The 20,946-nt window shown below is 57.6% G+C and overlaps 1 protein-coding gene across 5 annotated transcripts; it reads left to right on the top strand.

Annotated features, from left to right (window-relative positions):
- The first annotated feature begins 2,394 nt into the window (after positions 1-2,394).
- ZMIZ2 (zinc finger, MIZ-type containing 2) lies at positions 2,395-20,724 on the top strand. Of its 5 annotated transcripts, none has more exons than XM_012646914.1 (19): positions 2,395-2,447; positions 10,244-10,355; positions 10,479-10,593; positions 10,946-11,148; positions 11,350-11,533; positions 11,800-12,060; positions 12,306-12,485; positions 13,117-13,194; positions 13,404-13,572; positions 14,156-14,300; positions 14,378-14,588; positions 15,556-15,661; positions 15,926-16,083; positions 16,757-16,824; positions 17,199-17,267; positions 17,523-17,767; positions 18,296-18,465; positions 18,552-18,794; positions 19,563-20,715. In XM_012646914.1, the coding sequence occupies exons 2-19, from the start codon at positions 10,306-10,308 to the stop codon at positions 19,668-19,670; spliced, it is 2,763 nt and encodes a 920-aa protein (XP_012502368.1). In that variant the 5' UTR covers positions 2,395-2,447; positions 10,244-10,305; the 3' UTR covers positions 19,671-20,715. The 5 variants fall into 5 exon arrangements, with proteins under 5 accessions (XP_012502368.1, XP_012502371.1, XP_012502370.1 ...); XM_012646917.1 differs by lacking the exon at positions 19,563-20,715 and adding an exon at positions 19,126-19,547; XM_012646913.1 differs by lacking the exon at positions 2,395-2,447 and adding an exon at positions 2,725-2,801 and having other exon boundaries at positions 19,563-20,724.
- The last annotated feature ends 222 nt before the right edge of the window (positions 20,725-20,946 follow it).

The raw sequence follows: 20,946 nt of genomic DNA, 5'->3' as shown, positions 1-20,946 counted from the left end.
CCGAGTAGCTGGGACTACAGGCATGCGCCATCATGCCCAGCTAATTTTTTCTATATATTTTTAATTGTCCGATTAATTTCTTTCTATTTTTAGTAGAGACGGGGTCTCGCTCTTGCTCAGGCTGGTCTCGAACTCCCGAGCTCAAACAATCCACCCACCTCGGCCTCCCAGAGTGCTAGGATTATAGGCGTGAGCCACCGCGCCCGGCCAGTGAAAGGTTTTAATTTATTTTGAATATTTCTCTGTGTTTTCCGCAAGTAGAATATGTTACTTATACGCAGAGAAGCAGCAGCAATTGTTTCTTTTTAAAGTTAGCTTTGCAAATGGAGAATAGGTAAAGCTATGCATGCTTAGTAGCCAGCCATAATAAAGAGGGATACTGGTTAAAAACCAAATTCAGATTTAGGCCACATTGACCTTTGGAGAGTGTCAACTTGCAGGAGCCCCAGGATGCTGTGCTAGGTTGATTACATTTAGGATATCAGGTTCCCTTCCTGGTGTCACATTTTAAAAGGGATATTGTCTAACCGGTGCCTGTCTAAAGGACAGGGTATGGGGTCTGGAAATCATGTTACTGTTAACACTTAAGGAACTGGGCACATTTGTTCTCTAACAGATGACTAGTGAGGAATGACAAGTTTCTTCTAATATTTGAAGAGCTGTCAAATAGCGAAGTGAGGATTCTTATTTTATGCCATTTTAGAGGGAAGGTTTCAGAAAGGCAGATTTTCTAGTAAATAAGGAAGACTTTCCTAATAATTCATAAGGTAAAAAATGAAAACACTCTCTAGAAAGGTGTGGACACCAGACAGCACCTCCCAGGGGTGTCGGGCAGAAGTTGCTGAAGCAGATGGGGGTGACAGAGCTGCCTGTACTGAGGACACCCAGGACCCTTGGTGTGACCACTTCTGGCCTCCTCTGTGAACCTGCCTGCAACCCCAGCAAACACACAGCCTCTTCCGAGACAGGAAGGGTCAGCGTCCTCTGGACCCCTTCTCCCCCTTCATTCAGGTCTCTTCTTCAGGACCAGTTCCCCAGAGAATTTTTCCCTCGTTCCCATCGCCCCCCATCCTCTGGTCTTTATTTTGCTCCTTAACACTCTCTCTGACGGACACATTGTTACCTGTTGAGTCATTTCCTTTTGTTTTTCCCCTTAGCATGCATGTTCCAAGGGCGGAGGGACCTCACTATCAGGGTCCCTGGGCACAGACCAGGGTTCACAGAGCCCAGACAGGTGATTGTCATGCCACAGGCCTGCTACATTCGCTCAATGAACTACTGATTCCTGAAAGAAGCAGAGCACAGAATTCAGGTGCAGCCTTCAGGAAATTTCAGCAATATCAGAAAGTGTGGAGTGTCCATCAACTGATGAATGGACAGCCTAAATGTGGTATATGCACGCAATGGAATATTATCCAGCCATAGAAAGGAAGGAAATTCTGACACAGCTACAACATAGATGGACCTTGAGGACATTATGCTAACTGAAATAAGGCAGTCACAAAGAGATAAATCCTATATGATTCCACTTATATGAGGTCCCTAGAGTAGTCATATTCATAGAGACAGAAAGTGGAACGGTGGTTGCCAGGGGCTGAGGGTAGAGGAGAATGGGAGTTAGTGTTTAATGGGTATGGAGTTTCAATTTTGGAAGATGAAAAAGTTCTGGAGCTGGATGATGGTGATGGTTGCCAAACAATGTGCATGTACTTCCACAGAACTGTACACTTGAAAATGGTAAAGACGGTAAATTTTATGTTATGTGCATTTTACCACAATAAAAAAATTAGTCTCAGCTACTCAGGAGGCTGAGGCAGGAAGACTGCTTGGGCCCTGGAGTTTGAGGCTGCAGTGAGCTATGATCATGCCATTGTACCCCAGCCTAGGCGACACACAGGCTATTTCATCTGGCTAGAAGAGCTCAATAGTGACTTTAAGAGTTTTCAGAAGGCGGACCTATGGGAAGTGAGAACTCAGCTTGTTAGGTTAAGTCTGGCTTTCCGTTTTAACGAGGGGCCACTTGAGTACCTATGGAGACCTCCTTCCCTAATTGGCACCCTCAGCCTCAGCCTCCCTGCCGTGTCTCGGCACACCAGGCTGGAGCAAAGGACTCCCCAGGAGGCAGCGACGACACCACCAGCGGGGTTCGACAGGGAAGCAGCTGCGGGCTGGGCGGAGCGGGGAAGGGTGACTTCTCCGCCCGGCCCCGCTCCAGCGTCCAGACCCGGCCACCTCCGCCTGGCCTCGCAGTGGCGTCTCCGGCCCGGCCCCCTGCTCGGCCTCCGCTCAGCCCCCGCTCGGCCCCGCCCCGGCACCGTGGCCCCGCCTCTTCCCCGTCCCGCCCCCGGCCCTGGCCCCGCCCACTCCACCCAGCTCCGCTCCGCCCCGCCCCGGCGGACAGCTAGCAGGAAGCGCGCGGTGGCTCCGCCGACGCCGCGTTCGGAAAGGTGTGGAGGGGGCGGGGGGCGCAGGTTGCGGTCGGGACGCGTCTCCCGACCGTCCGGCTGCCTGCAGCCCCGGCTCCACACCGCTGCCCTTGGCGGTGCGGGCCCGCGGCTCCCCCTGCCCCGAGCGCCAGCTCGGGGCTCCGCTGCTCTGGCCTGGGAGGCGGGGCCGGCGGCGCGGCGTCATGCATATGCATGAGCGGCGCGGCGGCGGCTCCATTGTGCCCTCGGAGCGGGCGGCGGCGCGATGGCGCGGGCGGCCCCGGGGCGGCGGGCGGCACGGAGGGCGGGCTGAGCGCATGGAGCGGCGCGGGTCGAGGGCCGCCGCGGCGAGGGGCCGGGCCGGGCCGGGCGGAGGTGAGCGGGGTCCTGGGAGGTGGTGCCTGGCAACGGCGCCCGCGGGCAGGTGCGGGGCGGCGGGGGTGGGCAGGTGCGGCAGGTGCGGGCCAGCAGGTGCGGGCGGGCAGGTGCGACCTGTCCTCCGGGGTGCCCCCGTCCCGCTGCGGCGCCCACGACGGGCTTTGCGGCCGGGGCTGGGGCCGGGGGTTCTGCCGCCCACCTGCCGGCACCTGCCACGCGTGCGTCGTGGTCTCTGGCAGACACGGCCCCGTGGGTGTCGAGGTCTTCCCACCCCTCGCCTGAGCCTTTGTTGCAGGCTGACCAAGGGGTGTAAGCGGCCCTTGAGGTCCTCCTGAGCGGTGGAGGCTGGCCGGGCCTTTGCCCCCACCTGGCGGTTCCTCGCTCTGGGGCCAGGCGGTCTCACCTTCACCGTGCGCCCCTCCGCTCCCACTTACTTGCCCACCAGCAGGGTGATGTGGGGGCCCGCGGAAGCCATCACTGGCCCCTTGAGCTGCGTCGTTCCCGGCCTGGACGACGCTGACTTGTTAGTCTCCAGCCCTGGGTTGATGGGGATACCCCTTTCCAAACCAGATATAGCCGGTTTGGAAGCTCAGGCGTGGGGGTGCCTTGTCTTCCCTGGTGCCCTGTCCCCCCCACCTGGTGCCTTGTTTACCTCTCCACCTGCGCTGCCACCCCTGTGCCCAGTGGGGACACTCTGCCCAGCAATGCTCTGTCCCCTCTTCTTCCCTGGGTACCCTCTTTCCAGTAGTTACAGAACATCCGTGGTGGTGTCTTTAAGTCATTTGTGTTATCATCAGAGAAGATTTCACAGGGACACACAGAACATGTGACTTGGTTTAAGACCATGATGGAGATGGATAAAATAGACACAGACTCACACCAAGTCCTGAACCTTAAGAGTGGAAACAGGACAAGCAAGGGAATTTTGACTTCACCCAGCTGTACTGACCTCAAGGCCCTTGTCACGCCTAGGGTGGTTGCAGACTGGAGGTATGAATGAGAAGAAGCAGGTGAGAGAATTGCAGGTATAGACTTCTAAAGGACAGGCCAAGTATTTGGGGAGCATCCTGATTATTGGGATTGATCTCCAAGGCCTGATGACACAAAGGTGGTCACGTGTTCTCAGTCCTAGGGTGTCACCAGATACCCATCTTATACACTGTAAACTGAGGCGAGGTTAGAGTTGTCCCTTCAGCAGAGATATCCCACCTCCAGGCCATTGCTTATTCCTGGACTTTTTTTTTTTTTTTTTTGAGACAAAGTCTCACTCTGTTGCCCGGGCTAGAGTGCCGTGGCGTCAGCCTAGCTCACAGCAACCTCAAATTCCTGGGCTCAAACGATCCTTCTGCCTCAGCCTCCCAAGTAGCTGGGACTACAGGCATGCGCCACCATGCCCGGCTAATTTTTTCTATGTATTTTTAGTTGTCCGATTAATTTCTTTCTATTTTTAGTAGAGACGGGGTCTTGCTCTTGCTCAGGCTGGTTTCGAACTCCTGAGCTCAAACAATCCGCCCGCCCCGGCCTCCCAGAGAGCTAGGATTACAGACGTGAGCCACTGCGCCCGGCCTATTTCTGGACTTTTTGATGAACTCCAGCATCCTGACTTAGCCCCACACTTAGGCTGGTCAGTGTTGTGGCCTCACAGGTAGAGGGGGCAAGGATTTATAGCCACCTGTGCATGTGAGCACCCCACCTTTTGGTACCAATGATCCCGCTCCTGCCCCACTCCAGAGCCATCACTTCTCTGAGACTCTGACCCCAACTTCCCTTGGGTTGGAACCTGACCCTGCATCCTTGGAGACAGTGAGTCCTGATTTGTGACTTGCTGAGAAGGGTTGCCTCCTGTAGGGCTGCCCTCCTGGAGTCTGCCCCACTTGCTGGTCCTGCTCCTAGTGACCAGGCAGGCAGAGAGGTGGCAATGGTGTGAAACTCAGGTTGACCAGGAGATTTGGGGGTGCAACTGCTCTGGGACAGCTGGGGAAGAGAGGTCTGGGTAGGAAGTTCTCTGTAGCTGTTTCTGGAGGAAGATATGACCTGACCCCCATAAAGCTGTGTGGCCTTCTAGACTGATCTCATGCCAGAGCTGCTCTGTCAAGGGGTCCTGGCTTCCAGCTAGAGTTGGGGTACAGGGAGAGCTCCAGGCAGTAAGCTTCCAGATGGGCATGGACCTTGCACAGTCCCAAGTCTGGGCTCCGAGTTTGTTCCCAGCCCTGCCTCAGAGCCAGGAGGTGGGAGGAGGGTCTGTACACACAGAAATGCCTTCCTGTGGTCAGGAGCTCAGGGTGAAGGATGCTACACCTGGGGAGTGGGAGCTGAGAGCCTTGCCCTCAGAAAGGAGACCAGAGCTTGGTAGGAAATCCCCTGTGCAGTGAGGAGCAAACTCGGGGGAACTGGAAATGTTTGTGGTTTGTCCACAGCAGAGAAGCATCGGGGTGGAATTCCCCAGGCCCATGTGACAAAGGAGGCTGCTGTGGGCTCCCCGCCCTCCTCCTGCCCTGTCTCCCTTCTCCCCAGCTCTTTGCATTTCCTGCATCTGAAGTTCTCAAACTGTGGTCCCTGGACGAGCAGCAGCATCTACAAACTTGATACAAATGCAAGGCTTAGGCCCCAGCCCATCCGGCTGACTTGGGTTGGGGCTGGGCTGCCTGTTGTCACCAGCCTGCGGGCTGATTCTGATGCACTGAAGTTGGGGAGCTGCTGCCCTAGGTGACCTGAAACGAGGCAGTTCTGCATGAAACACTGCCTGCCCTTCAAGTCCTCTGACCTGGGGGATAGGGGATTGTCTGCCTGCCTTCCTGGTTCCCTTCCTTTGTTTCTTGGTACAGCAGAGTGGGCCAGGCCAGCCCAGCCAGCCTTCTGGTGGGAAAAGACTGTCACGGCAGGAGAGAGAGAGGGCTGTTGGTGGTAGTTGTTTTGTAATTCAACTTTTTATTTTGAGCTAATTGGAGAGTCCTATGCAGTTGTAGGCAGTAACACAGAGAGGTCCCTTGTATCCTTTTACCCAGTTCCTCTAATGGTAACATCTTGCAAAACTGTAGTAACAGCATCACACCAGGACACTAACTACATTGATACAGTCAAGAGGCTCTGTCCTGTTGCCTTCTCATATTCACACCCACCTCCCTCCTGCCAAAATTATAGAAATGGAGGAGAGATTAGTACCTTTCTCTTCCTCTCCCCTGGCATCCACTAATCTGTTCTCCATTTCCCTAATTGTGGTGTGTTAAGAATGCCAAATAGGGTCGGGCATGGTGGCTCACGCCTGTAATCCTAGCACTCTGGGAGGCCAAGGCAGCGGATCATTTGAGCTCAGGAGTTCGAGACCAGCCTGAGCAAGAGCGAGACCCAGTCTCTACTAAAAAATAGAAAGAAATTACTTGGACAGCTAAAAATATATAGAAAAAATTAGCTGGGCATGGTGGCGCGTGCGTGTAGTCCCAGCTACTCGGGAGACTGAGGCAGAAGGATTGCTTGAGCCCAGGAGTTTGAGGTTGCTGTGAGCTAGGCTGATGCCACGGCACTCTAGCCCGGGCAACAGAGTAAGACTGTGTCTCAAAAAAAAAAAAAAAAAAATGGCAAATAAAGAGAATCATACCGCCTTTTAGGATTGGTTTTTCCACTCAGCATAATTCCCTGGAGATCCATCCAGGTTGTTGCATGTCTTAGTAGTTTGTTCCTTTTTGTTGCATCCAGGCTATGGGTGTGCCACAGTTGGTTTAACAATTCATCCATCGAAGCACATCTGGGCTGTTTCCATTCTTTGGCCTTTACAAATAAAGCAGCTATAAACATTCATGTGCAGGTTTTTATGTGAACATAGTTTTCATTTCTCTGAGATAAATGCCCAAGAGTGCAACTGTCGGGTGGCAGTGTGGTAGCTGCATGCTAAATTCTATAAGAAATGGCCATACTGTTTTCTGGAGTGGCTGTACATTTTGCATTCCCGCCTGCAACGTGTGAGAGATCCAGTTTCTCCTTGCCAGCATTTAGTGATGTCACTATTTTTAATTTTAGCCATTCTGATAGATGTGTAGTGATATCTCATTGTGGTTTTAATTTGCATTTCCCTCCTGACAAGTGATGCTGAACATCTTTTCATATGCTTATTTTCCATCTGTATATTCTCTTTGGTGAAGTATTTCTTCATGTTTTTTGCTTATTTTCTTTTCTTTTTTTTTTTTTTTTTTTGAGACAGAGTCTCACTCTGTTGCCTTGGGTAGAGTGCCGTGGCGTCATCCTAGCTCACAGCAACCTCAAAGACCTGGGCTCAAGCAATCCTGCCTCAGCCTCCCGAGTAGCTGGGATTACAGGCACGCGCCACCATGCCCGGCTAATTTTTTTTTTTCCTCTATATATATTTTTAGGTGTCCAGCTAATTTCTTTCTATTTTTAGTAGAGACGGGGGTCTCGCTCTTGCTCAAGCTGATTTCGAACTCCTGAAGTCAAACGATTCACCCGCCTTGGCCTCCCAGAGTGCTAGGATTACAGGCGTGAGCCACTGCACCTGGCTCTTTGCTTATTTTCTAATTCAGTTTTTTTTTTATTTGTTCTAAATACTACTCCTTTGTTGGGTTTGTGATTTGCAAATATTTCTCCTGGCCTATAGCTTATCTTTTCATCCTCTCAGCAGGGTCTTTCGTAGAGGAAAAATTTTTCCCTCTTTGATGAAGTCAAGTTTATCAACTTTTTTTCTTTTATGGATCATGTTTTTGGTATCAAGTCTAAGAACTCTTTGCCTGGGCCAAGCGAGGTGGGTCACACTTGTAATCCCAGTGCTGTGGGAGGATTGCTTGAGGCCAGGAGGTCAAGGTTATGGTGAGCTACAATCTCACCCCTGCACTCCACCCTGGGCAACAGAGCAGGACCCTATCTCTTTAAAAAAAAAAAAAAAAAAGTTTATGAAAATACATAGAAAAATTTTGGGGATCTTGGCCAAACAAAGAGTTCTTTTTCTTTTTTTGTAGCTCACTGCAGCCTCGAACTCCTGGCCTCAAGCGATTCTCCTGCCTCAGCCTCCCAAGTATCTGGGAGTACAGGCACGCACCACCACATCGGCTAATTTTTTAAAAAATTTTTTTATAGTGACAGAGTCTCACTAAGTTTCCCAGGCTGGTCTCTAACTCCTGGCCTCAAATGGTCTTCCTGCCTAGGCCTCCCAAAGGGATTACAGGTGTGAGCCATCACGCCCAGACTCCTAAACATTTCATAGTTTTATGTTTTACATTTAACTCTGTAAGCCATTTTGGGCTACTTTCTATATAAAGTGTGAAGTTTAGGTATTTTTTTTCTTTTTTTAGCCTGTTGATCCAATATCATTTGTCAGAAAGGCAGTCCTTCCTCTGCTGAATTGCTTTTGTGTCCTTGTCAAACATCAGTATTTGTGTGGGTCTGTTTCCGGTTCTCTAATCTCTTCTCTTGGCCCACAGTCTGTCCCTCTGTCAATACCACACAGTTTTGATTATTGTATCTGTCTTCTAAGTCCTGAAACCCATACCTGGCTGCCCCAGACCCCACCTGGCAGGTCTTTGGAGGAATTTCTGGCTGTTGGCAGGTCCCCCTACCCACCAGCAGCACCATCCCAGAGTCAGGCAGTGGGACTGGGGTTGCCAGCCTTCCCTTGCCCGGCTGGGCCATCCTGGCTCCCAGGCCTGTCTCTGCCTAGAGTCCAGGTCCCCCAAGCCATCAGCCCCTGCTTTTTCTGGCCTCTCCCTCTCAAGCAGGATCTAGTCTGGGGGAGGAGACTAGACTAGCCTCCCCTGAGGGTGTGAGGAAGCCCAGACCTTCTCCTCCCTCTTCCCTAATTGTTCCCCCTCCCCTCCAAGTCCCCTGCTCAGTGGTGGGAAGGTCTAGTGGAAGAGCTCTACCTCTCCCCTGCTCTGGGGCTCTGGGCGTGGCTCACTCTGCAGAGCCCCCATGTCTGTATTTGCAGAGGGGATGGGGCTGTTCCCATGTCAGTGGGTGTTGCACTGTGGGTGAGGCTCCTGGTTGCATACAAGAACATCGGCCTTGGGGTTCAGTGGGTGCTGGGACCCTTGTGAGGGCTGGGGTGGCAGGATGGAAGCACCAGGGGTCTGCATGCCTCGAGTGTTGTGTCTGTGTGTATGTCAGCCTTGCAGCCCCTAAGAGGCAGGGATGTCCAGAACAGAACATGTCCTGGCCTTCCCCGGGGACTCCTGAGAACCAGCTGAAACGGCCTCACGCACCCACTGCTTGCCCTGTGCTGCAGCCAGTGTGCCTCTGTGTTCAGACCAGGCAGAGTGGGTGCGATGGTGGCCCCGGGGGCATCAGGACCTAAGGCAATGCCAGTGAGCTGTGAGCAGACAGCCCAGGGGCAGGGCCCCAGGAGATGTCTGGGCCCACTTCCGTTAGGGGCTTACTTGTGGCAGTATTAGAGGGTGTGGTGGCACTCGGAAGCAGCCTGGAGGTGTGGTCACTTCTACAGCTCATGTACTGAGTGGAGAGATCAAACCCAGCTCTGTGGGTGGGAATCCATGGTGTCAGCAGCTGGTCCCACGAGCATGCACCTGCTGCATTCTCTCCTGATCCACCACCCTCTGCTGCCCTGTGCCAGGTACTGAGTCCCCAGTGTCCACCCAGCCCTGGCTCACAGAGTTGGTTCAGTGTTCCCTTCCCATTATAAACGCCAGACAGGTCCCTTGCCATGTCTGTGGGTACCCACCCTCCATCTATTGTGCTCTGTGTGTGTGTGTCCCTGCCTTGTTGAGAACTCGCTGAGGGTGTCACCAGTGGGCGTATGGGGGCAGGTCTGCCTGCCTGGCTCCTATGCCCACGTCAGCCCCAGGTAGCTCCCCTCTTGGTGGGGTGTAGGCCAGTTCTGCATTCTCCCTGATCTGGAGCCCTCTCGGTGGGAAGGGCTGCCAGCAGGGCCTGGGGTGCTGCCCTCCAGGCCAGGCTGGAGCCTGAGGGGTCACCATGCCCCTGCACTCCCCCTCTTGGTCTTTCTGGCTCCTGGCCTCCAGAGCCACCTGCGCCCCTCCCCAGCTACATGGACCACACAGGGTAGGCAAGACCTCGAGCAGCAGTGTCCCTCCCACCAGCCCTCTATCCTCCACCCTAGGACCTGTTGAGGGGTCCTGGCAACCAGGTGCCATGGGGCTGCCAGGGTTCTCCCTGGCTTTCTGTGGACATCTAGGCCTTGGTGTGGGAGGGAGCATGTGGAAAGTATTTGGGATCAGGAAGTCTGTTTCCGGGGTTGAGCCAAGGGCTCTGAACAGCAGGGCCCGGGTCAGAAAGGGTTCGTGCCTGCTTCCGGACTGGGTCTGCAAGGGCAGCCGCCTCCACTGCCTGGCCCTCCATCGGAACCCAGAAGTCCCTTGCAGAGGAAGGGGTGGGGCCTGGTAGTCCTGGGCTCCCTGCACCCTGCCAAAAGGGGCTCCCGGCTGCATCTCAGCTAACATCCTTTCCCTTCTGTCTGGCAGCCAGAGCAGCTGAGTCCCAGATAAGCACAGTCAGTCCTGGCCTGTAGGCTGCTCTGTCGCCAATGAACTCCATGAACCCCATGAAACCTGCCCTGCCCCCCACACCACACGGGTGAGTGTGGGCTCCTCCACCTGCCCCCTCAGGCCCTGGGTGGGGTGGTATTTCTGGAAAGTCCTGGGCTCTAAAGCACCTGTGGCCTCCTGACCCGGGCCTCACCAGCCTCTCTCCCTGTAGTGATGGTTCATTTGCATATGAGTCTGTGCCTTGGCAACAAAGTGCCACTCAGCCAGCTGGATCGCTGTCCGTGGTCACTACCGTGTGGGGAGTCAGCAACGCAACACAGAGCCAGGTGAGCCCCCATCTGGGCCCCACCCCTGAGCAGCCAGAGCCTTGGCAGCGCTTAGTACTTTCCTAGAGCTCAAGGGAGACAAGGAGGCCAAGAGGTGAGGACAGGGAGGCCGAGGCATGAGGACAGGGCCTCCTGAGCCTCCCAAGCCCTGGGACACTGGTTCTTCCTCACCTGCTGTGGGACACCCTTTTGTCTTCTCCCAGCCGCCACAGACCACCCTGACCTGACCCTGACCTGTGGGGAGCTGCTTTTCCTGTTCCCATGTGGCTCCACCGCCCTCCACACTTGCCAGGCCTCTTAGTTTCCATCACTTTAGAGCTGCTTCTCTTTGATGATTCCTGCTTCCTCCTAGGTTTTGGGGAACCCCATGGGCCCTGCAGGGAGCCCTTCTGGCAGCTCCATGATGCCTGGCGTGGCAGGTGGCAGCTCTGCCTTGACCTCCCCGCAGTGCCTGGGACAGCAGGCATTTGCTGAAGGCAGCGCCAGCAAGGGCTACGTGCAGCAAGGCGTGTACAGCCGGGGGGGCTACCCCGGGGGCCCTGGCTTCACCACCGGGTAAGCAGGTTCCTTCACCTGGCAGGTGTGATAGGAGCAGTCAACCTGGCGGGCACCTCAGAACCATGACACGGGCCATGTGGACATTGCCTCTGTGCTTTCCACTGGCTCCCCCATGGGTGCTGCATGCCCCTGGGGTGAGCATGGTCCTAGCCCTCAGGAGCCCATGCAGAGAGTGTGGCAGTTCCGTGTCTCTTGCAGGTATGCAGGCGGCCCAGGAGGCCTGGGCCTCGCCTCACATGCCACACGACCCTCCACCGACTTTACGCAAGCAGCAGCCGCTGCTGCTGTGGCTGCTGCTGCGGCCACAGCCACGGCCACGGCCACGGCCACCGTGGCTGCCCTCCAGGAGAAGCAGAGCCAGGAGCTGAGCCAGTACGGAGCGGTGAGGCCACACCCCCTCCACCAGCTCCTCCCTCATAGCAGCCAGCATGTGGGGGACCGTGAGGGGGCACTCAGTGAGGCAGTGGGGGGCCAGAGACAAGCACAGAATGTGCCAGGGGCTCATGAGGCCGGTGGAAGAGAGGTGAGCAGGAGAGAGGGTCTGTGGGGATAGGGCCCTGGTGACCAGTGGTGAGTGGGCAGGGTGCCCATCTTTCAGAGACCTTTTGTCGGTGGGGCTTGGACCATTTTTCTTTTTTCTCTTCCCAGATGGGGGCCGGACAGTCTTTTAACAGCCAGTTTTTGCAGCATGGAGGTCCCCGGGGGCCCAGTGTCCCCCCTGGCATTAACCCTACTGGCATGGGAGGGGTGATGGGCCCCTCTGGCCTCTCCCCCATGGCCATGAACCCCACCCGGGCAGCAGGAATGACACCCTTGTATGCAGGGCAGCGCCTGCCCCAGCACGGGTACCCTGGGCCTCCCCAAGCTCAGCCGCTGCCCCGACAGGGGGTCAAGAGAGCCTACTCCGAGGTGAGTGTCCAGGTCACCCTGCTTGGGGCCTTGAGTGCCAACTCCCTCACCCAAGCACCCTTCAGAGCTGTGGTAAGAGGAGGCTTCTGTACGTGAGAACCACCTGTGCCCGACAGGGCCATAGCAGAGTTCCCAAGGGGACCAGGAAGTCCCCACTCCCCACCCCCACGGCCCATAAGACACTGCTTTCCTCCTGGAGCTGCTCCCTGATGCCTTTCTCCCCTGGGCGTTTGCCTCTTCCTCAGGTGTATCCAGGGCAGCAGTACCTGCAAGGAGGCCAGTACGCACCCAGCACTGCCCAGTTTGCGCCTGGCTCTGGGCAGCCCCCTGCCCCCTCCCCCTCCTACCCCGGGCACAGGCTGCCCCTGCAGCAGGGCATGGGCCAGTCCCTGTCCGCGCCCGGCCCCGCGGGACTGCACTACAAGGTAGGGCTGGCTCCTCCAGGCCCTGTGCTGGGCCCCATGCCGAGTGCTTCAGGACTCAGGGGATCTTGAGGCAGTCCTGCCCTCGAGAGCAACAGGCTGACTGGAGGGTGGGCTCCCAACCAGTGCGGGAGCTGCTCCTGGGGTGGGAGGCCCAGTTCCAAAAGGAACCTCTGTGAGATTCGTCTGTCTCAGTGGAGATTCGATGCAGGGAGCAGCAGGCAGGCACCTGAGACATCTGAATGTCCTTTATGAAAAAGTGTCCTCATTCCCTCTGCTCACTGCAGAGAAGCCCAGTGAGGCGACAGGCCCTCACTGCCAGCCATGCACCCTGTCTGGGCACGGGGGCGGGGGGTGGAGGTGCTGCAGCTGGAGGGAAGGAGCGGGTGGTTGAGTGCACCTGTGTCTTTTCAGCCCCTCCCACGTGTGGGGCTGCTGCTTTCTCTGTAGTGGTGATTTTTTCCATTATGAAGTCATTAATGTTCCTTGTTGATTATTTGGAAAATACGGGAGTGTGTAAAGAAGAACGTGAAGACCAGCACCCCTGTGTGCAGTGGCCTTCTAGGGTCAGGTCCAGGGGGCCCAGTTGGGGGCAGGCTGGAGCCCCAGGCGCATGCGGCTTTCTCTCCCGCAGCCCACAGAGCAGTTCAACGGGCAGGGCGCCAGCTTCAACGGGGGCAGCGTCAGCTACAGCCAGCCCAGCCTGAGTGGGGTAGGGGCCCGAATGGGCCGGGAGGCTCATGGGTGGGCACGTGGAGCAAGGGTGCCCAGGCAGGAGGAAATGTGGGCGCCCAGCCAGGCACCCTTGGGGCTGCCTCCTGCCTACCTCTGTTCTCGTGGTTCCCAGTGGGTGCTCTGAGCAGACTCCACCCCCACCCACCCCACCATTCCGCCTTGACTGTTTGTGCTTAACCCCTACAGCCTGCCCGTTCCATCCCGGGCTACCCCAGTTCCCCTCTGCCGGGAAACCCCACGCCACCTATGACCCCCAGCAGCAGCGTCCCCTACATGTCCCCAAGCCAGGAGGTCAAGTCTCCCTTCCTGCCTGACCTCAAGCCCAGCCTCAGCTCCTTGCACCCGTCACCCTCCGGTGAGTCCGTCCACTCTCGGGACAACAGTGGTGACAAGGCCAGGTGGGCATGGGGAATCCTGGGACTCCAGCAAGTCCTACAGGGACCTTGGGGGACAGGGGGCGGCTGCCAGATTCCTAAGATAAGCCAAAGATTCCATCTTAAAGACAAATCATTTTGTTCCAGGCCTTCTTTTTTTCTATTTGTGGCCTTCTTTGCAAATATGTTGGAGGCTGTGGATCTTCTCTCTAAAAAAATGCCCACGTGCACACCTTGGCCTCCCAGTCTCTCTGAAAGCACTGGAAACACCTTCTGTCTGCACTGGGGCATGTTCCCCTGTCATAGTTTAGGGGACACTGGTCCCGGAGGCTGAGGCAGAATGGAACATTGGGAATACTGGTTCAGGGTCTCAGGAGGGATGCTGCCCATGGCCTCAGCCCCAGGGCACCTTGCAGGCCTGCCAAGCAGTACCTGGCAGGAGGGGCTCCCTGTGCCGGGGTGCGTGCATCAGGGGCAGCTGGAGGGCAGCCCCCTCCTCCAGTGGCCATGAGACCTTCCGGCTCGGGCAGCCCCGCTCACAGCCAGCTTGGGCTCTGCTCCCAGGAAGCGGCCCTTGCGATGAGCTGCGGCTGACCTTCCCTGTGCGGGACGGGGTGGTCCTGGAGCCCTTCCGCCTGCAGCACAACCTGGCTGTGAGCAACCACGTCTTCCAGCTCCGAGACTCTGTCTACAAGACCCTGATGCTGAGGTGAGCCTCCGGCCCCCTCGGCCCCCGCGTGCCCTCTGTGCCTCCTCCCACACTCGCAGTGCTGTCTTCCCGAGCAGGCCCGACCTGGAGCTGCAGTTCAAGTGCTACCACCACGAGGACCGGCAGATGAACACCAACTGGCCGGCCTCGGTGCAGGTCAGCGTCAACGCCACACCGCTCACCATCGAGCGCGGTGACAACAAGACCTCACACAAGCCTCTCTACCTGAAGCACGTGTGCCAGCCGGGCCGAAACACCATCCAGATCACCGTCACTGCCTGCTGCTGCGTGCGTGCCCCCGCGAGGCTGTGGCCGGGTGGGGCTGGGTTGGGGGGGGTTGGGCCCTGTAAGCAGCGGTGGGCGGGGCGGGCCCAGGTGCCCCACCTCAGATCCTGCCACTGCCTGCTGTACCGTGGTGTCCCCTGTGGTGGGGGGCAGGATGGGACTAGGCTTTATCCTTTAAGAAAAATGATTTTCCTCATTGCCACCTTGTAGTTTGCATTTTAATCCCTTGCCCCTTAAGAAAAGGGATCCAGTTAAATACACCCCAGCTGTTTTCCAGTTAGAACAAATTTACTGGATTTGGTGCTCACGTTAATTATGTCAGAGCAGCCAAGCTGTGCTGAAAGCGCACGGAGTTCAGCGTCCCCAGTGGACCAGGCATCACCCGGTTCTAGGAAGCGTCGGGATCGCAGGCAGGCCCTGGGCTGGAAGAGAAAGAAACCGCCTTCGAGTCCCGCTAGTCAGCCTGGCTGTGAGGGCCCTGGAGACAGCCCAGCTCCCACGCTCTGTGGGCTTGGGCGGTTTGAACCCAGACCCAACATCAGTAATGGTGGGTGTGTAAGCAGGACACATTCCAGGGGACTTCAGGTGATCGTGTTTTGACGGAGAGGTGAGGACGAGGCAAGGGCTGAACAGCAAGCGCAGGACGTGCAGCACAGCCGCAGAGGTGGCTGTGAGTGGGTGGGAGCATCTGGCCTCCTCACTGAGGCCAGGCTCACCTGGGCTCCTGCGGAGGGGCAGCAAGTGTCCTACCTGGGTGTCGGCACTCAGAGGAGGACAAGACCCAGCTGCTGAGGAGTGTGGCCTGGCCTACATCCGCCACCCTACCCTACTCACCCCGTCCTCAACCCCTCAGCCTTCCCCCACCCTCTACCTCTCCTCTCCCCCCCGCACCCCTTGACCACACACACCCCTTCCCCGCCAGTGTTGCCCCCACCTGCATCCCCCGTGACATCCTGCCGTTCTGTTGCAGTCCCACCTCTTCGTGCTGCAGCTAGTGCACCGCCCGTCCGTCCGCTCCGTGCTGCAGGGCCTCCTCAAGAAGCGCCTCCTGCCGGCCGAGCACTGCATCACCAAGAGTGAGTGGCCCCCACCCCTCAGCGCCGGACAGCCAGCCCACAGCTCTGCCGGGCCCCACCCAGCCAAACGCTGCTCCATGTGGGCACCTCCCTGTGTCACACAAGGACTTTTGCTCTGGCAGGTGGCTCCACAGTGGGGGCAGGAGTTAGCTCCAGGTGACCACTGGGAGCTGCGGATCGAGCAGGTCCCTGGTTGGCCTTCCCACTCACAGCCTCCCCATCTCGGGGACCCTTTACTCAAGTCCTTTCCCTTGTTGATGTCAGTAAAGCGGAACTTCAGCAGTGGCACCATCCCTGGCACCCCTGGGCCCAACGGAGAGGACGGGGTGGAGCAGACTGCTATCAAGGTGTCCCTGAAGTGCCCCATCACCTTCCGCAGGATCCAGCTCCCCGCCCGCGGTCATGACTGTCGCCACATACAGGTGTGCGGTTACTGCGGCGCTTTCCCGGGATTTGCTGCCGTTAAAGTATTTTGAGCTGATACGTGAGCCTCATCCTCCCGGGGGGGCTTGGATTCTGAGCGCCTCGGCTGTCGGGCTGACAGGACAGGCCTGCCAGAGGGGCGGGTGAACGCAGCTCCCCTGAGACTGGGCTTTTTATTCTTCTAAATACAGTCACCATTTTTCCTAACTGCTGCATTGATGGGATTCCAGTTCTAAAAGTCATAAGGCGCAGGGCGTAGTCTCCTTTCTGCCCTAGCCCTGAGGGTGGCCACTGTTAGTTTCTGTCTTTGCGGAAATGCTCTGTGTGGTAAGTGGATGCGCACCCCTCCACCTCTGGTTACGCAGTGGTGGCTGCTGTACGAGCCACTGTGTGCCGTAGTTTTTTCTTTTGACGGCATGACCTGGAAGTGGTTCCGCATCAGCACGGCTGCCCAGTTCTGGCTTTGGCCATGTGACATTCCAGCCCCCGTGAAGGCTGCTTGGGCCTTTCCAGTCTGTATCCGTTAGAATGACGCTGCAGTGAAAACCTGGCACAGGAGGCGTCTTAAACATGCACGTACATAAGACACTCGTTCCTGGAAGCGGATCGCAGGGTGGCTGGACCTTCCCGCCCGCCCTACAGTGAGGACCGGTCTCTCCCGTGTCTCTGCAGTGCTTCGACCTGGAGTCGTACCTACAGCTCAACTGTGAGCGAGGGACCTGGCGGTGCCCTGTGTGCAAGTGAGTCTCGGGGGTACAGAGTGTGTTGGGGGGCTCTGGGCTTCTTCAGAGGCTTCATGGGTGAGACCTCTAAAAGTGTCACCAAATACACAAGCCTCGTAGAAGAGGTCACAGCACAGACTGGGATGGTGCGGAGGGCAGAGACCTCGTACAGGCGGCCTTACGCAGGGTCACCCTATACTATCACCTGGTGCAGGGTCACCTCGTGCAGAGTCACCTCACACGCAGGGGCATCTTGCACCGTTGCCTCGTGCAGGGTTGCCTTGTGCAGGGTCACCTCAAGCAGGTGATGATGGGGCTGAAGAATGGCGGGCCAGTGCCCAGCCTGAGGTTGAGCAGGGCCTCCGAGCTGTGTCCCCTCTCGTTTCCTACAGCAAGACAGCGTTGCTGGAGGGGCTAGAGGTCGACCAGTACATGCTGGGCATCCTGATTTACATTCAGAAGTAAGTGTCCTCCTCCCATGACCCAGCATTCGTGGCACCCAGAGGGCAGCCCCAGGACAGGGTGGGGGACGCCCCTCCGGAGTGAGACTTTTGAGCTTCTCTCTACCACGGAGTGGGCCTGATTCCAGGCCAGAGACACATCGTGTCCTACCCGAGCATCAGTGCTGGGCAGGGAAGGTCCTGGGTGGCAGCGAGTGTTTGAGTGGGGCAGACAGCTGGGCAGGAGGTGACCAGCCCCCTTACGTCCCTGCCCAGCTCCGACTACGAGGAGATCACCATCGACCCCACGTGCAGCTGGAAGCCAGTGCCCGTGAAGCCCGACATGCACATCAAGGAGGAGCCAGACGGGCCGGTGCTGAAGCGCTGCCGCACCGTGAGCCCCGCCCACGTGCTCATGCCCAGCGTGATGGAGATGATCGCTGCCCTGGGCCCCAGCGCAGCCCCCTTTGCCCCCCTGCAAACCCCCTCAGCCCCTGCCCCCAGCGACTACCCCGGCCAGGGTGAGTACAGTGGGCCCAGCCTTGGACCTCAGATGACTCTGGGCAAGTGACTCGTCTTCTCCAGACCAGTCTCCTCACCTGAGAGAGTCACTGGGAGGCCGTGAGCCTATTTTGTAAATGTTTTCAACCAAGATATGCTGCGGGATCCTGTCCTCCTGCACGTCTGGCCCTCGGGACATGTTGGTGAGGGCACATTCTTGACCATGGCTCTAGGAAGCAGGCAGTGGGGCCTGCCCTTCCTTCCCCCGGTTTGAAGGGGCTCTTGGCTGGGACCTGTCTGACCCCCATCTAGGACCCAGCCCACACGTGTGGCACATTTGGTTGTGGCAGGTCCTATTCCAAGGCCAGTTCCCCCTGGCAGCAATGAGAGGGAATGTCCTTTTTCAAGTAACAACTTCCACAAAACCTGCTGCTGTCTGTGGGTGAGCGCTGCAAGTCCCACCCGCACTGCAGCCAGCTCCCTCCTGGCACCTCTGCCAACGCCAGCCTTGCCCAGCCCTCACCCAGGCCCTGACTCTCCTCTTGCAGGTTCCAGCTTCCTGGGACCTGGGACCTTCCCTGAGTCTTTCCCACCCACCACGCCCAGCACCCCAACCCTTGCTGAGTTCACCCCGGGGCCACCCCCCATCTCCTACCAGGCCGACATTCCCAGCAGCCTCCTGACTCCAGAGAAGTCTGCTTCTTGCCTCCCGGGCCAGGTCAGTGCTATGCTGAGGGGCCAAGGGGGCCTGTCTCCCCAGAGGAGGCCCTGGGGCTGTTTAAATAAGTTCCTCTCTGTCTTTAGATGGCACCGGCTGGTCACCTGGACCCTGCCCACAATCCTGGGACGCCGGGGCTGCACCCCTCCAACCTTGGGGCTCCTCCAGGTCCCCAACTGCACCATCCAAACCCTCCCCCAGCATCCCGGCAGCCCCTGGGCCAAGCAAGCTTGGGGCCTACCAGCGAGCTGGCCTTCAGTCCTGCCACGGGCGTGATGGGGCCTCCCAGCATGTCCGGGGCAGGGGAGGCCCCAGAACCAGCTCTAGACGTGAGTACCAGGCCCCGAGCTGGGCAGTGCGTGGGAGCCAGGGCTGGAGGTGGTGTGTCCATTGCCCCAGGGTCCATGAGTTTTGTGGGAGGGAGGACAGTAACCCCTCAGGAAGAGCCACTCTTTGGTTCACAAATAGGGTACCTGGAGTAGGGGGCGGGGGGCGAGGTACCACGTGTGTGGATGCGAGTGGCCTGGCCCCGGGGGCTGCATGCCATGGCAAGCCTGAGTGGAGTCCTCAGAAAAGACCGGGCTGGAAGCTGACAGCACAGTCCCAGGAGTCTGATCTGACTCGTCCGTTTGTTCAGTAGCTCTGTGTCTTGACTCACAGGTGGTGTGGGAGTCCAGACTCAGAGCATGAAAGACAGAGTGACTGTCCCTGGACCATAATAGAAACTCATTGAAGTTCAACATGGAAAAAATTAGAAAGAGCAGCTCAAAGCAGAAAATCCTAGGGGCTTGGAATTCTACCACCTGCATTCACCTGGGGAATCACGTTGGGGATCCCCTTGCAGGCCTGTGTACCCCCAGTGCACAGAGCAGCTGGGTCACCCCAGGCGGGCGCCCTGTTTCCTGGTGGTGTCGTGCAGCATGTCGTGAGCTATTCCTGGTCCCAGGGCAGCCTTCTGCAGGGAGATCCCAGGCTGCGGCATGCTCTCAGCCTGGGGGGTGGGTGGGACTGCTCAGCATCCCCACTGGGCCTGGAGACAGAGCCAGAATGCACTGCAGTGGCAGGATGGCCACTAATAGAGTCTGCTTTGTCCTCAGCTGCTCCCAGAACTGACCAACCCCGACGAGCTACTGTCCTACCTGGGCCCGCCCGACCTCCCCACAAACAGCAATGATGACCTGCTCTCTCTCTTTGAGAACAACTGATCCTGTGTTAACCCCTGGCCTGATGGGGGACACACTCACAGATGTCACCACAGCCCTGCCCCTCACACCCAGCTCCATGGGACACCTGGTGGTCCTCCCTGAATCTCTCTCCCAGCACACACCTGGAGCCGGCCCTGCCCCTGAACCAGAGCAGCCTGTGCTCAGAGGGAGGGGCCCAGGCCGGTGGCCCTCACCACCCTCCTCCTAGCAGGCTCACTGCCGCGGAACGGTTTTTGCTGGGCTGCCCCCGCCCAGCCCTGTCCAGCTGCGTCCACACACACCTCACAGCCCCGTCTCACGGCCTTGCACCCCGTTCCTCCAGCCCTGCCTGCTCCCGCCTAGCCTGCATCTTGTCCAGAGTTGACCCTTCTGTTTCATCTCCTCCTTGACCAGGCACAGCCAGCCATGTGGCGGGGCTGGCTCTGTCCCTTGGGCCCGCAGCACCGACAGCATCTGTGCCCGGCAGCCCAGCTCTTGGAACTGGGCCGGACACCAGCCTTCTGGGGGCCTGGAGCTCTCTGGCAGCACAGCCGCGCGCGCGGTGTCGGGTTCCTCTCCCCACTCTGAGCTCTGGGCAGAGGCTGCGGGGCGGGGAGCTATAAAGCACAACAATGTACATAGTGTAGAAACACTAACAGCTGGAAAGGAGGGGAAAGCTATTTAAGTCAGCATGGTCTCGTACAGCCCCGGGCTTCCCTGTGTGTTCTGCTCCTTCCCGCCGCCTGTAGACCGCTCAGGGAGGGACCTCCCACGGGGAGGGACAGCAAGGTTTGGCCCATCGGGGATGGGTGGGCTCTCAGACTCAGCTCTGTGTCAGAACTCTCCAGCGGGCTGCTCTCCCACGTTCCCCTTTGCTGTGAAAGTGAAGAATTAGTTCAGCTGTGTTTTTAAAGCCACCTCTCGTCTCCACCCTGCGGGCGCACCCGGATGAAGCAGGAGGAAGCCACTGCATCTGTTGGTTCAGGGCCCAGCCCGAGTGAGCAGGGTGCCTGGGCCCCATTGTGTCTCCTGTCTGTGCTGAGCTCTATTAAAGGACTCCCTCTTGGTGGGCCTGGCCGAGTCCCTCCTTTGTGCCACCGGGGGCTGTGGTCTGCCCCGAGAGCCAGCAACCTGTCTGGAGGTTGAGCCTCTGTGCCCACAAGGCCTGTGTTGGCCCTGGGGACTAGGGTGACCTTCCTGTGGCTCTCAAGCCCCAGGTCAAGCTCTGGATGTTCCAAGCCAAGGCTCAGCTGTTCCTGCCCCATGGTAAATTTCCCTTTGCCTGGAATTTTCCAAG

This window comes from Propithecus coquereli, unplaced genomic scaffold, assembly GCF_000956105.1.
Source record: "Propithecus coquereli isolate 6110/MARCELLA unplaced genomic scaffold, Pcoq_1.0 Scaffold252, whole genome shotgun sequence".
In the NCBI taxonomy this organism is placed as follows: domain Eukaryota; kingdom Metazoa; phylum Chordata; class Mammalia; order Primates; family Indriidae; genus Propithecus; species Propithecus coquereli.
The sequence above is the reverse complement of the archived record's forward strand: the minus strand, read 5'-3'. Positions and strand labels throughout refer to the sequence as shown.